At 36.0% G+C, this 16,764-nt stretch overlaps 1 protein-coding gene across 1 annotated transcript; it reads right to left on the bottom strand.

The window, feature by feature from the left end:
* Positions 1-801: 801 nt before the first annotated feature.
* TAS2R10 (taste 2 receptor member 10) lies at positions 802-1,939 on the bottom strand. Its single transcript, XM_001115483.5, has one exon. The coding sequence runs from the start codon at positions 1,850-1,852 to the stop codon at positions 929-931; it is 924 nt and encodes a 307-aa protein (XP_001115483.1). The 5' UTR covers positions 1,853-1,939; the 3' UTR covers positions 802-928.
* Positions 1,940-16,764: the final 14,825 nt, after the last annotated feature.

Below are 16,764 nucleotides of genomic sequence, written 5' to 3'. Positions count from 1 at the left end.
CCCAAAATTTGAAACATGCCTGTGACTGCAAGTTTGTGTAGATAAACGTGTGTGTGTGTGCATGTGTGTGTGTGTGTGTGTATGTGTGTGTGTGTGTGTATGAAGCTCTAAGACAGAACATTTCATATTTCACACAGATTCTACCCTGTGTTCATCTTGTGTCCTTTGGTCAGGGACTGCGTTGAATCTTGCAGCCTTTGGATCTATGCTTCTAGAAAAATCTTTACTCAACTTTAATTGGTTCATAATCTGCCTTATCTCAAATCACTGATTATGAAGAGTATATTTATTTCATCAGTGTTTTGATCCCATATCCCTCAACTAGACTCTTGTTTCCCTAGCTATATTTCACAGAACTACGTCTATTACTCTGACTACTTGCTACACATCAAACATACACCAGTAAAAGAGGATGTTAGATTTTAAAAAATGAAAAAAATAACCCTTTAAATAATTAAAATAGCATACTGAAAAGAAGCACCACCATCTATCCTCACTTCCATGTTCTAAATGTCAAGATTGATCTAATTTTCTTTCTTTTTTTTTTCTTTGGGTTTTCTTGGAGAATAGGTGTCCTTGCTTCAGAAAGTCAGGTAAAGCACAACGAGAAGTCTTATTTTAGAGCTTATTCTCACCGCTATAATTTTTATAGTGAATAGTCTCCAGGCTGATGGTTTTCCTCTAGGAAGTTTGTAGGAAGAAGTTGCAGGGTGGGGAAGCTGACTAAGCCACTGAGTTTGCATGTGAGATTAAAATCTCCTCAAAGACGAGATTCCCTGAAATGTAGTCAAAACAATTATGGAAGATTTCAGTGATTTTTAATGACACAGTTTAAAAAACAAAGCAAGAATGCAGTGCAGTGAAACAGATCTTCAAGGATTTATTCACTGGATTCTTTTCATGGAACATCCATATCTCCCCAAGGTGTCTATGTGGCTCTGAGATTTTTCCTTTTCTCACAGCACTTCAATTGCTGTAGTACCCTCAAAGAGGCTTGCTTTAGCTTGCTGTTTCCTAGAATTAAGATAAATGAGTGACCCCAGGGATAGATGGCTGTGGTTGTCATTCCAAACATAAGCAACAGTTTGTTTTCTGGCACAGTAAAATACGATATTTCTATGGCTATGCCTATAAAATACAAGATAAAGAGGATGATGAAAGATATTAAAACTTTCATTGCCTTCACATGAGCTTCAGTGTTGGAGTCTCTCAGTCCTGTCACATTTGATTGCATCTGCCTGTTGTGTCTCCAAAGGGAAATGATCAACAAAACACTTGTAATTAGGGATAGTGTAAAGAAGAAAATGACTCCCAGATTTAGCAAAATCTGCTTAACAAAGTATTCATTTTTAAATATGTTGAGACGCCAGACTGTGTCATTCTTCATTTTAAAATCATTAAGAATCTTCGCAATATATGCAAAATTAAGTAAGCATGAAATAAGTAAGAATCCCATCAGAAGGGGAAGAACCCTATTTGTTCTACTCTTCAACCAGAGAAATATGTAGTTGGAAAAATTTGCTATCTTCAGGAAATAGAAGATGCTGAGGCTGGTGGCAAACCACATACTTGATTGATTACTAATTACCCAAAAGTAACTAATATATTCAATTAGGTTACCAGAAGCATATATATCTGGAGAGAATATCCGTATGAATCCATCTGTAATTATTAGCCATATCAGAAAAATTCTAGAAATAGCTAAGCCGGTGAGAATAAAGCCAATTGTAGATAACTTATTCTTGGCACAGTCAATGCAGTTTACAAGTCCAATAAATCCATTCCCTAAAACCGCAAATACTGACTCACTAATTACAACAAAAATGAAGATGCCTTCCACTACACTTAGCATATCTGCTAATTCTTAATATTGCTTCTGTTACGTCTATCTTAGATTACCTGTTGCAGAACGAGGCATATATTGGCTGCTTGATGGAAGCATGACTTTCTTCTCATTTGTTATATAAAGACTTGAAATTGCCCCAGTAATGGCTTATGATGGAATTAGAAATTTCTCAATGAAGACCTTTCCAAATATATCTATAAAACGTGGCTAGTCTAGAGAATGTTCAGACTGAATGCCTATCTATAATTTGTTAAAATGCAAATGAAAATTTGTGTTTCATGGATTTTACATGTCCTGCTGAGACTACTTTACATTTAATAAAGTGAATTGTAGAGAAGGAGTGCCAAACATATACCTATAGAATGTAATGCAAAACAGAAACAAAATACTTGACTTTATCTTTTAAAATATCAAATCATTATTTATGTCATTTATAATCAATTTATATTTGTAAAGAAAATACTATGTAGAAGTGAAAAACAAATTTAGCCATTGTAGATACCTACTCTAAATGATGAATTTAATTTTTAATTAAAATTTAAGCTCAACTCTGGGTATGACAAGTTTCACAAATGTATCACAAAACTGTTGCTGTTGTTTTGTACTCATGGTTATTACACCCTTGAATGCAGAAGATTATGTTGACTACCCTTGACATGAAAGGCTCAGGAATAATCTCTTCATTTAACACATTACTGTTTACAGGCACTCATTCATTTATCCAACAAGTATTTACTGAATATCTAGATAGAACAAACTCTCTCTTGATCTTTGAGGGAATATAGTGGTAGTCAGAATCTCAAAGCTTGTGTGATTTATAGAGTGTATATTCTAATGAGGGAGGCAGGAAACAAGTAAATCAACATACTGATCTAAGAATTAAAAGTGAAATTAAAAGTGAAATCTACCATTTATTGAGCTTTTATTATATTCCTAGCACTATATTAAGTATCTTAAGGTCATTTTTTTCTCATCTTAATTTCATAAGCCTTCAATCCTTTAAAAGAGCGACTATTTTTTGTATTTACATTAAAAATGAATAAACTAAGGTTTGCAGAAAAAAAGACCTTCTCTCATTTATCCTGGCATGAATACCATAAATAAAATTGCACAATGATTTCAAAATAAAGTTAAATTAAGCATAGGAATAGACTACAAATGATAGAAAATCAAAACAAACCAACCAAAAGTAAGTAGGAAAAGTAAATTCTCATGGACTGTGCATATTGAAATTGACAGATTTAAGAATATGTGTAGATAAATTAGCTAATGTATACACTGTTTACAAAACACAAGATGAAATTTCAGAGAAGAGCAGCAAGAGACTGTCAGAAAGAAATGGGAACATCTGGGGAAAAACTTCTAGAAATGGAGAATATAATTATATAAAATGTAAATGAACTAAATACTCCAAGTAAAAATTAATATTAACAAAGAAGAATTTAAAACTCTGACCATATACTGCTTACAAGAAACACAATATAATATATAAAAAGAAAGCTTTAAAGTAAAATTATGGAAAAATAAGCCAGGCAAACATTATCCAAAATAAATCTGGCATAGTTATATTAATATTATATAAAGCAGGCTTTAAGGTAGGAAACATCATTAGAGAATAAATGGGGAGTGTACTTTATAGTGATAAAAATGCTCAAATCTACAGAAAGATAGGGTAATCCCAAAAATTTATGAACCAGATAAACTACCAAACATTTACAGAAAAGGAAAAATAAGACAAATCTATAATCATCATGAAAGACTGTAAAATATATAACTCAATAGCTTAGCCTAGAAACATACCAAAAATCAATAGATGGAAAATATATGAAAAAACAATTGACAAGCTTGTGTTCAACAGTAAAATAACTCATATTATTTTCATGTGCACATAGATTGTTTTTATCAAGAGTGATCATATGTGAATCCAAAAGAATATCTCACAAGTGTTGAATGTTCCCTGAATTCAAAGGAATAAAATTAAGTTCAATAATAAACAGATAACTAGAGAAAGAAACAATTTACTAAGACAAAAAAATTCTAAATACTCAAGTCAAAGAAGAAATAACAAAAATTAGAAAAATATTTTTAACTAAATAATACAGGTTGTGTATACCTTATCTGAAATGTGTGAGACCAGAGCGCTTTGGATTTTGGATTTTTTTTTCTTTTTTTTAAATTTTGGAATATTCACATCATACTGATTAAGCATCTCTAATTCAAATATTTGAAATCCAAAATGTGCCAATGAGCATATCCTTTGAGTGTCATGACAGAGCTCAAAGAGTTTCAGATTCTGGAGCATTTCAAATTTCAGATATTTGGATTAGGGATACTCAACCTGTAATAAAGAAATGACTTATTAAAGTTTACATAATCCCATTAAAGCCATTCTTTGAAGGAAGTTTGTAGCCTTGAATGCATCTTTTAGAAAGGAAGAAAGGCTAAAAACAGATGAATTTTGTTTTCATCTCTAGAAGCTAGAAAATTAAGAGTGAAAGAAAATTGAAGTCAAGAAATTATAGTAACAGCAGAAATCACCAAAAGAAAAGAACTAGATACAGTAATATACTAATGTTGGTCAAAAGAAAATACAAATTACTACAGTCCTTAGAGATAACAAAAATACAGCCTGGGTGTGATAGCTAATGCCTGTAATTTCAGCAGTTTGGGAGACCCAGGTGGGAGAATCACTAGAGCCCAGGAGTTTGAGACCAGGCTGGGAAACATAGTAACACTTTATCTCTACTAAAAAATAAAAATAAAAATAAATAATTTATCAGGTCATGGAGGTGTGTGCCTGTAAGGGAAGCCAAGGTGTAAGTATCGCTTGAGCCCAGGAGTTTGAGCTTGTAGTGAGCTATAATTGGGCCACTGCACTCCAGCCTGGGTGACAGAGTGAGACCTCATCTCTCTCTCTCTCTGTACATATATATATACACACACACATATACATATATATATTGTATAATGTTATATAATGTACGGTTACGTATCCTTGTGTATAATCTTTCATGATAATGCAATACTGTAAACAGCTTTATACAAAATTTCATCAAGAACACTTATAAGACAATTACAGGCTAATATAGCCAGAATGTAGATGCAAAAATTCCAAACAAAATGTTAACAAAATAGAATCCAGCAATATATAAAAGAATAATTCATTATAACAAATGAAGTTTTAAAAGCTAATAGATTAAAATGAAATAATTAAAGATATAGTCAATTAACACAAAAGAAAGCCAGAAAAAGGACAGGGGGCCAAAAACAAGTGAGATAAATGAAAAACATAGAGCAAAATGCAAGACTTATAGCCAACCATACTGATAATTGCATTAAATATGATTTGATAAACTAATTAAAAGATAGAGATCATCAGAATGAATAAACGAAAGCACAATTAAATGTTATGGTTGGAAGATAAAACATTAAACATAAAGGCACAGATAGACTGGATGTAAAGGGATAGAAGAAGCTATACTATGGAATTTGTAACCATAAACAGCAGGACTAGTTCTATTCTCAAAGTGGCCATATTATCAAGACAAGTAGAAAAATAGAGGGATGTTGTATAATGATAAAATATTCAATTTATCAAAAATATTTAACAACCCTGAAGGTGTATCAGACTAATAATTGTGACTCAAAATAAATAAAGCAAAATCAACAGAATTAAAGCAAGTGATAAGCATAGCAAAGATTTAAAAACCCCTTTGCTGTGATCTGCATGTGTCTCCTCCACAGTCTATATGTTGAAACTTAATTGCCAGTATGCCAGTATTAAGAGATGGGTCCTCTAGGAGGTAATAAGGGCAGAGCTCTCATGAATGAGATTAATGATCTTATAAAAGAGGTGTGAGGGAGGCGTTCGTCCTTTTTGCCCTTTCACCTTCTACCGTGTAAGGACACAGCATTCCTCTCCTCTGGAGGATGCAGCAACAAGGAGCTACCTTGAAAGCAGAGAGCAGACCTCAGGAGACATGTTTATCTTCAACTTCCCAGCATCCAGAAATGTGAGAAAATAAATTTCCATTGTTTATAAACTACTCAGTCTAAGGTACTTTGTTGTAGTAACACATGGAATAAAGAACTCTCTCACGGTAATTGTTAAAAGAAGTAAACAAACACCAGTAAAAATAGAGAAGACGTGAACAACACTTTCAAGAAACTTGATCTAGTTTACCCTTCTACAAAATTATATCTAACTGAAGACCAACCATTCTTTTCAAGTGCATGTGGAAATTTTGCTAAGATTAATTATACTCCAATGAACAAAATAGTTCTCAATAAATGTCTCATTTTTAAGATGGATGTGATAGCCTTTTGTGACTTTCCACATTTAACCCAAAATGAAAGTTCCTTTTTACAGGAAGGAAGGAAGGAAGGAGGGAGGGAGGGAGGGAGGGAGGGAGGGAAAGAAGGAAGGAAGGAAGGAAGGAAGGAAGGAAGGAAGGAAGGAAGGAAGGAAGGAGGGAAGGAGGGAGGGAAGGAGGGAGGGAAGGAGGGAGGGAAGGAGGGAGGGAAAGAAGGAAGGAAGGAAGGAAGGAAGGAAGGAAGGAAGGAAGGAAGGAAGGAAGGAGGGAAGGAGGGAGGGAAGGAGGGAGGGAGGGAGGGAGGGAAAGAAGGAAGGAAGGAAGGAAGGAAGGAAGGAAGGAAGGAAGGAAGGAAGGAGAAAGAAAAGGAGGCCAAATCAAAAACGTTATAATTCTTTCATGTTTACATTTCCTAAAATGCTGAAATATTTTTGTGAATTTTCTAACAAAATCCATTTTTGGATGGCATTTCATTAAAACTATAATTTATAAAGGTTTGGCATCACTTTGTAGCTAATTCTAAATCTTGACATATGGTATACCTCTTGGATATTCTTTGGTATAATTCACATAATGTTTCATAATTTTAACAAATATAGTCCTATTTATTACTTAAGAGATTTCCCTAGCTATGCTTTTTGTCACCTTTAGAATTGGGAAAATATTGTTACAACACATTTTCTAATGAATTTTGGTTGAAATGTAGGAAAACTCATGTTATCTGAATATTTACTTGCATATGGTATCATTTCTAAATTATTTTAGAATCTGAATACTATTTATTTCTATTTCTCATTTCATTCTGTTTTGGTAGACAATATAGTACCATCTCCACGTTGTTCTTCTCCCCCTTCAAGAATGGTAATAAAAGCAGGAGACTGACTTGGGCAGCAGGATTCCTGAATTGCTCTGAACCCTTACACAGTACTCTGGTGAGTGACCATCATCACTTTTCTAGTTCTTTGTTTCCAAGTATTGGGGAATGTTTTCCCAAGTCCCTAGTAAGCTACTTCTATATGGCCTCTAATTCTTTTTCTACTCATTGCTCACATTTTCTTAAAAATTTTCAAGAAGTTGCTTATTGTATTAGTCTGTTCTTGCACTGCTATAAAGAAATACCCGAGACTGGGTAATTTGTAAAAAAAAAAAAAAAAAAAAAAAAAAAAAAAAGAGGTTTACTTGGCTCATGGTTCTGCAGGCTGTACAGGAAGCATAATATCTTCCGCTTCTGGGGATACTTCAGGAAGCTTCCAATCATATTGGAAGGCAAAGAGGGATCGAGCCATGTCAGATGAAGGGAACAGGAGCAAGAGAGAACAAGAAGGGGAGATGCTATACACTTTTAAACAACCAGATCTCATGAGAGCTCACTGTCATGAGAGCAGTGCCAAGAGGGGAGGGTGCTAACCCATTCAAGAGAAATCCATCCTATGATCCAATCACCGCCCACCAGGGCTTCCTCCAACATTGGGGATTAAAATTCAACATGAGATTTGGTGGGGACACAGTTCCAAACCATATCACTCATATTTTATGGAAGGTAGTTTTTATTCTGTAATTGATTTCCCTTAGCTATCAGTTTAGTCTGAATTTTGTTTACAGGCTTTTTGTTGTTATTTTATATAATGTATACACATTGTACATGTTTTTGTAGTTTGGCACATCTACCTTTTCCTTTGAGGTTTCAGCCACTTCCCTTATGATTAAAAATGTCTTCTTCTCAAGATTAAACATTCATCTTTATTTTCTTTTGTCCTTTCACAATTTTTACTAAATTAAAAAAAAAGAAATTTTAAGATATTAAGCTAGCATTACCTCCCCACAACAAGTAGTTCACAATACTTATGAAGATTCTTGGTTGCATAACTAGAAACCAACTTTAATCAATTTAATTAGAAAAATAGTTTGTTGGAAGGGTATGGGTAACTCATAGAATTGATAAGTACACTTGAAAATTAGTATTAGACAAAAACCAAGAATAGGATGATAAAGGCAAACTCCTGCCACAGAACAGCCTTTGTAAGTTGCTTTCCCCACTGTCAGAGCTGGTTACGCTCATGCTGCCACTGCCACTGCCATTCTTAAATTCATTTTTCATGAAAAAAGGAAAATTAAGTTTTTTCACCTACTGTAAAAAACCTCTAACAGATTTTGGGTGATGTTCATTCTTCTGTATGTCTTGTAACTCAGTTAACGTATGTTATATTGCATTATAAGGGAATAATAGATGAAAAATAGATATTTTATAAACTATGTATATATTTATTTCCATAACAAAATAAAGGATAAATACTCATAACAATTATAATCTTTTTTTCTGCAACTGGTTGCATGGTTGTAACTAGTATTTATCATTTTCTTCCACTTCAGCTGTAATATGGTTTGTTTGTATCCCCACCCAAATCTCAACTTGAATTGTATCTCCCAGAATTCCCACATGTTGTGGGAGGGACCAGGGGGGAGGTAATTGAATCCTGAGGGCCAGTCTTTCCCATACTATTCTTGTGATAGTGAATGAATCCCATGAGATTTGATGGGTTTATGAGGAGTTTCTGCTTTTGCTTCTTTCTCATTTTTCTCTTGCTGCCATCATTTAAGAAGATCCTTTCATCTCCCACCATGATTCTGAGGCCTCAACAACCACGTGGAACTGTTAAGTCCAATTAAACCTTTTTTGTTCCCAGTTTTGGTATGTCTTTATCAGCAGCATGAAAATGAACCAATAGTCAAACTGGTACCAGTAGACTGGAACATTGCTGAAAAGATACCTGAAAACGTGGAAGCGACTTTGGAACTAGGTAACAAGCAGAGGTTGAAACAGTTTGGAGGTTCAGAAGATAGGAAAATGTGGGAAAGTTTCGAACTTCTTAGAGACTTGTTGAATGGCTTTGACAAAAATATTGATGATGATATGCACAATGAAATCCAGGCTGAGGTGGTCTCAGATGGAGATGAGGAACTTGTTGGGAACTGGAGCAAAGGTGACTCTTGTTATGTTTTTAGCAAAGTCATTGGTGACATTTTGCCCCTGCCCTAGAGATTTGTAGAACTTTGAACTTGAGAGAGATATTTAGGGTATCTGGCAGAAGAAATTTCCAAGCAGCAAAGCATTCAAAACCTGACTCGGGTGCTGTTAAAAGCATTCCATTTAAAAAGGGAAACAGTATAAAAGTTCAGAAAATTGGCAGCCTGATGATGCAGTAGAAAAGAAAATCCCATTTTTTGAGGCGAAATTCAAGCAGGCTGCAGAAATTTGCATAAGTAATAAGAAGCTGAATGTTAATCACCAAGACAATGACAAAAATGTCTACAGGGCATGTCTTAGGTCTTCGTGGCAGTCCCTCCCATTACAGACCCGGAAATCTAGGAGGAAATCATGGTTTCATGGGCTGGGCCCAGTGTCCCCATGCTTTGTGCAGCGTAGGGACTTGGTGCCTTGTGTCCCAGCCACTCCAGCCTTGTTTAAAAGGGGCCAACGCAGAGTTTTGGGCTGTGACTTCCAAGAGTAGAAACTCCAAGCCTTGGCAGCTTCCACGTAGTGTTGAGCCTGCGGGTACACAGAAGTCAAGAATTGAGGTTTGGGAACCTTTACCTAGATTTCAGAAGATGTATGGAAAGGCCTGGATGCCCAGGCAAAAGTTTGCTGCATGGGTGGGGACTTCCTGAAGAACCTCTGCTAGGGCAGTGCGGAAGGGGACTGTGGGATTGGAGCCCCTACACAGTCTCTACTGGGGCACTGCCTAGTGGAGCTGTGAGAAGGGGGCCACTGTCCTCCAGACCTCAGAATGGTAGATCCACTGACAGCTTGCACTGTGTGCCTGGAAAAGCAGCAGACACTCAATGTCAGCCCATGAAAGCAGCCAGGAGGGAGACTGTACACTGCAAAACCATTTGGGCAGAGCTGCCCAAGACCATGGGAACCCACCTCTTGCATCAGCGAGACCTGGATGTGAGACCTGGAACAAAGGAGATCATTTTGGAGCTTTAAAATTTGACTGCCCTGCTGGGTTTTGGACTTGCATGGACCCTGTAACCCCTTTGTTTTGGCCAATTTCTCCCATTTGGAATGGTTGTATTTACACAATACCTGTACTCCCATTGTATCTAGGAAGTAACTAACTTCTTTTTGATTTTATAGGCTCATAGGAGGAAGGGACTTGCCTTGTCTCAGATGAGACTTTTGACTATGGACTTTTGGGTTAATGCTGAAATGAATTAAGACTTTGAGGACTGTTGGGAAGGTGTGATTGGTATTGAAATGTGAGGACAAAAGATTTGGAGGGGCAAGGGGTGAAATGATATGGTTTGGCCATGTCCACAACCAAATCTCAAGTTGAATTCATCTCCCAGAATTCCCACACATTGTGGAAGGGACCCAGGGGGAGGTAATTGAATCCTGGGGGCCAGTCTTTCCCATGCTATTCTCATGATCATGAATAAGTCTCACGAGATTTGATGGGTTTATCAGGGGTTTCCACTTGTGCTGCTTCCTCATTTTTCTCTTGCCGCTGCATGTAAGAAGTACTCTTCACCTCCTGCCATGACTCTGAGGCCTGCTCAGCCATGTGGAATTTTAAGTTCAATTAAATCTCGTTATTCCCAGTTTCGAGTATGTCTTTATCAGTAACATGAAAACGAACTAACACAAGCTGATTGTCGCTCTTTATCTAATGGGGTGATGCAAGTCTTCATTCCTGAAGGTTTTTGGCCCTGCCTAATTTGGGTTATTGTAGTTTTCCATTGACTTCAATCACAGGGACATGGTAATACTAAGAACTGTTTCACACACACACACAAGTGCATGCGCACGCACAAGCACACATACGTTTTTAAAATCAGAGACTTGCATGTCTGGATCAAGTACAAGTTGAAAACCACCCAGTAGTATTATTCACAAGTAGATTCTGGATATGGCCAAGCTGGTGAGGACATAGGCGAAAGAGAATTCTGATTGCAATCCCATCAATTCAATCAACCGGCCCTAACTGTCCATTCACCAAAATTGCCTCATGAATTTCCCATTTACTAAGATGCTGAAGATGCTTCCAGAGTGTTGTGGAAACCAGCCTCACACCACTCAGCGCGTACCCCGAGTCCGGCGGAGACAAAGGAGTTAGAAAGAGACAGAATAAGTAATAAGCGTTTAAAAGGCAGGTCCAGGGTACCGGAGAGTCGGAGCCTTGCTCATGGCGCAGAGCTCTCAGGCTCTGCCCAATTTATTGTTTATAAGCTCTTTGTTCTTAAGGCAGATGGGAGGGGGAGGAAGGGATGAGGAAAAGGATTAATCAGTGAAGGAGAACTCATGAGTCATTCGATAAGATGTATAGCAGTGTCGGTTTCTGTGAAATTCCTTGACCAAAGGCGTGTGTCTAAACTACTTAAGATCTTTAACTTATCGGGACTGAAATGGTGGGAGCAGGTTTCAGGAGGAGCCAAGATGTTTGATTATATTCCACTGCTTCGAGGGAGTGTGATCTCCCTGAGCAACCTGTGGAATGCTGCTGAGCAGTTATACTCTCTGGGCATAAATACATGAAGGCGATAAGGAGACTTTTCTCCTCAGAGGCAGCCCATGGCTTCCCATGGGTGTCTCACACAGGGACACCAACTCAGCTGGCACCCCAGAAACTCTCTTTCCCACACAGAGCAGGTAGCAAGCTTGGAGAGAGAAATTCTCTGTCTCTAATATTTCTGCTGATAACACTGGCCTTCAAATTATCTGGTGGTAGACAAGATGATTTTCTTCTTTTGTTTCTGTTTCGGATCCTGCTTTTTAAGGCATCCAGGTCTGCTGTGAAATAGACCTCTTATTATCTTTATGAAAATGACTTGTAAAGCTTATAAAATGATTTAAAGTTCAGACATGGTGCTATTTACCACTTGAAAGGCTATAACTTTATATTTACGATGACTAAAAGCCTGAATTCTGTTCTTGTTATTAGAAAATGTTATATTGGCTTCTTGTCATAATTTTACACTTTCCTTCTCACTCAAATTCTATTAATTTTTGTTCATATCTATTTTAACTGAGGATTGGGGACCTCAAACAATGCTTTTGTTAAGTAAACATTCCAAACCGCACTTCAGAGTTGAACTCTGATTATTCCATTTAAGTCAATCGATTCATGACATTGTACTGACAACAGGTCCTTGATCCAAGCGTGGGATCAGGTCCTAAATGGCTTCAACATATTGAAAGGAAAGATTTATAACTCATGGTTAAATAAGGCTTTTCTCATTCTGGCTAGACATGATTACGAAAATTGACCCAGTTGCCATTGGCGGTCGTCTTCTAGAATAACCTCAGAGGAAAGCGTTCTAGGACAAAGATTCTGAGTTCAGCAGAGTGGACAGGGAAATAACTTGGGTCCTTAGTCATGGCATTCAGCTCCTGATATTACTGTAACTGGGACCCTCTCTCCCTTAGATGCTTAGTCACATGAGTTGATCACATTCTTTATAGTTTACAAGAGTTCAAGACAAGATTTTCTCTTTTTATAATTAAAAGCTTTCTAACTAATACATCTCCTCAAAATACTGGTAATATATACATATTTCCAGGGACAGGTTGATGCATATAATAAAATATTGTATTTTAAGTCACTTTATTACACATATTAATAATTAATCTGAGTAATTCTCTTTATTTGTGTAAACTTCACTTAGTATAGAAGGTTAACATAAATGAGAAAATATTTTCTTTTCCAAATCACACAATAATATTTATTAAACTTTAACTTCACGCTGAAGTCTGTAATACAGAAATAAAAAGAAAAATATTAAGTTGTGTAGATATAATAACTCTGTATTTCATGTTCACTAATTTTAATATTTTAATTTTCTTTCTGGTTACAGAAGCATTTTATTTTAGCATCTTTACCAAAGTCCTTAGATTGTCTCTACTCTTTTGAAGGAACACTCACTTCCAGTGTTACCACACAAAGTAAGATGCAGTCTCACATAGTAGTATAAAAAGAATTTTCATTTTACCAGGAAACAAAGTTGTGTGCAAAGTGGGTAAAGCTTTCAGGGTAACTGAATCTCAGGCATCAGACAACCACTTAGGAAGTGAAAACTTTAAGTGACTTTAAAATTAACTCAGATAAGGTCATGATCTATACAGAAACTTGGAAATCAGCAAAACAGCTTTTTAAAAAGATTTGTTGTCAATACTTTCCTATACAACTTTAAAGTTTTAAGTGTGTTTGGTGGCGAATACATTAAAATATGTTCTTCTATAATAGTTTTCCCACTAATAAACATGTAATTATATATTTTTCATGTTAATAATATTCTTCGATATCATTATTATCTAAGTGTGCAGTGATGTGATCTTGGCTAACTGCGGCCTCGACCTCCTGGGCTCAAATGATTCTTCCACCTCAGCCCCACCAAGTAGCTGGGACTACAGGCATGAGCCACCATACTCAGCTAATTTTTTCATATTTATGTAATTTTTTCATATTTTCATAAATATTTATGGATTTTTTTTCCATATTTTTTTCTTGTAGGTTTAGCCATGTTGCCCAGGCTGGTCTTGAACTCCTGGGCTCAAGTGTTCTGCCCACATTTTCCTCCCAAAATGCTCGGATTACAGTCATCAGCCACTGCACCCAGACTTGGTTTTTCAATAATTCCCCTTCTCTTGGTTTATAATGTTTCCAATTGTATACTGCAGGGTTTCTCAACCTTAGTGCTGTTGACACTTTGGGCTGGATAATTCTTCACTGTTGGGAGCTGTCCTGTTGTAGGATGCTTAGCAGCATACTTGGATTCTACCTAGAAGGTGCCAGTCATACCTCCTCAGCTGTGACAACCAAAAATGTCTCCAGACATTGCAAAATATCCCCTGGGATCAAAATCTATTCAGGGGCAAAAATCTATTCAGAGACCAACCATTGATAAGCTATCTTGACTACTATGTTGGTAAACAATTATGTGTATGAGTGTTTGCAAATATTTATGTTGCTTTCCTTAAATTCCTGCAATGTTAGCAATAGGTCAAAAACTACACATACTGAGAAAATTACATACCCCTATATGAGTAAATATATTCTTGAGAGAATAAATCTGGGAAAGGTAGAATAGATACTAAAATTGAATATGTAGTAGGTCAAAAAGGAAGTCCTGACAAATTTTCAAATATCCACATGCAGACCATATTAGTTATTTTGCTGAGAAATACATACTTACATGGGACGAGTGAGAAAGAGTAATTGTAAAACTTCAAAATTTACATTAAAATAAAACGCATGGTTTCCTTTCTAAATATACAGAGAATATTACAAGAAACTATACTTATAAATGAATAATTAGCCTAGACATAATCTATTTCAATTAAAAAGCTTTAACTGGGATATCAGTGGAAATTTTGAAGAAAGGGACAGAAATAATGTGTGTCTGGATGAAGAAACAAAAAAATGTAAATAATGTTATTAAGTTCACGAATGCACATATGTATGTTTTATTCGGTTGGTTGTTATGATGTTACTGTCAGAGAATATATCTTAACATTTCTTGGGTTTTTTTTTTTTTTTCTGGAGAGTGAAAGGTAAGGGTTGGGTTTTGCTTTGCAGGTTGATAATTGATCATTTTAAAAAAATATCTTTAGATATTTTAAAAAATCTAAGACAACTTCCATAGTATTTAGTTGCTATCACATATCTAATAATTCTCCTTTATTAGTTTTAAGTAAGGTCCTATACAACTACATTTATTTTCTGAACTTTGATCTATAACATATTGATTATTGTAGATCATGACTTATTGGTTTAAAAATTAGTTGTGGCTGGGCGCAGTGGCTCACGCCTGTAATCCCAGCACTTTGGGAGGCCAAGGAGGGTCACAAGGTCAGGAGATCGAGACGATCCTAACACGGTGAAACCTCGTCTCTACTGAAAATACAAAAAATTAGCCAGGTGTGATGGCGGGCACCTGTAGTCCCAGCTACTTGGGAGGCTGAGGCAGGAGAATGGCGTGAACCCAGGAGGTGGAGCTTGCAGTGAGTGGAGATCACGCCACTGCACTCCAGTCTGGGCAACAGAGCGAGACCCTATCTCAAAAAAAAAAAAAAAAATTATGTTGTAATATGTTTAGTTTCATGAATTCTCTCCTGTTTTATTCAGCTTCTTCTTTTTTTAAATTTCTTTGTCTACTTCTTCACAAGTTCCCTTTTCATATTTTAATTTTTATCTCATTTTTTTCTTCTTTCATAGAATTGCTTTCTTGAATTTGATAGAAAACATTTAGTAACTATTATCTAATATTAATCCTCATTTCCTGCGGTGAGTCTTCTTTAAAACAATGTTTTTCCTTCACCTTCTGTGTGCTAGAGAATGCTTTTAAATGCTGTATATTTTGTTGTTGCTTCGAGTTTTTTTGTTTTTAGCTTGTTTTTATTTCGTTTACTCAATCTTAAAGGGTAAGCCTTCAAACAAGGCCTGACATTTCCCCCTGAAGCCATGAATGACTTCTTTTATTTTCTTATTTTTCATTTTTTATGGTTTTTGATTATTTCTGTGGTCTCAGATTGAAGGGGCTGTAATTAAATTAGTGACCCATAAATGTAGGAGAGCAGGGAGGATTTGTTTTTTTTTTTTTTGTCAGTTCCAATAAGGGAATTACAGTTTCTTGTTATCTCTTCATTTTTTAGGAGTTTCTCAAATGTTTATGACATGAACCAGACTAAATGTAACCCTGATTTTCTCCAAATGTGTAAATAGATTTTATCCCCTAGTGTTTTTTTCTCTACAGTAATATATAGCATAATTTAGAATAGCACTGTTTTGGAAAATCCATCTCATTTTATTGAGAGCTTCTGGAACACACACCATGGAATTTTCACACAGTTTACTCAGTTAACCCCTCTTGACTTGCTATCTTGGTAACTATTTCTCCAGAACCACTTCTGCTGGTTTGTTATTCACTGACACAAACTGAACCCTTGACACACACAAGACCCTACCAATGATTAGGACTCTTTCATTTAAAGGAATAGGAAAGGCTGGCCCAAAACTGCTGCCAAGTCCAGCCATGATCCTTCCAAGTCCAGAGTTACCAAGATGAAGTGGAATTGTGTCTGATGCTTAGATATCTTTCTTCTGTAACTTTCAATATGAATTTGGGCTTTTGCCTCTTCCTAAAGGTGACTTTTTATATTTCAAAAGCTGATTTGATATTCTCAAATACTTCACGGGAAGACCATGGCAGAGGACTTTCCTAGCAGTGGTTATATTCATGGCTATATGGTTGTATGCACCATAGTTCAAGGGTTGCAGCAGATCAAGGGTAGATCTATATGGATTGGAGAATACAGCAATCACTGAGGTGGGGCACAGGGTACAGCCACATATGTTGTCACGGATGTGATCACCTTGTTCAGAGTTTAAGTCCTCCAGATGTAACTATTTTCTCTTAATTTATAACATGTTTTTAGTACTTACCCTTTTTTTTAAGTTTTCTTATGATTTTTACTTTTATCATAGCAAATTTTGTTTCAGTGTGATTTGACATGCTTTACTCATGATACTAATTTTTCATTATCACCTTCAGAAACTTTGCTATTGTTATTAAATGAAAATGTTAAGAAGACATATATTTCTAATT

The sequence above is a fragment of the Macaca mulatta genome, chromosome 11 (assembly GCF_049350105.2).
Source record: "Macaca mulatta isolate MMU2019108-1 chromosome 11, T2T-MMU8v2.0, whole genome shotgun sequence".
Taxonomy (NCBI): Eukaryota; Metazoa; Chordata; class Mammalia; order Primates; family Cercopithecidae; genus Macaca; species Macaca mulatta.
Note: the sequence above shows the minus strand (reverse complement) of the source record. Positions and strands in the feature narration are given on the sequence as shown.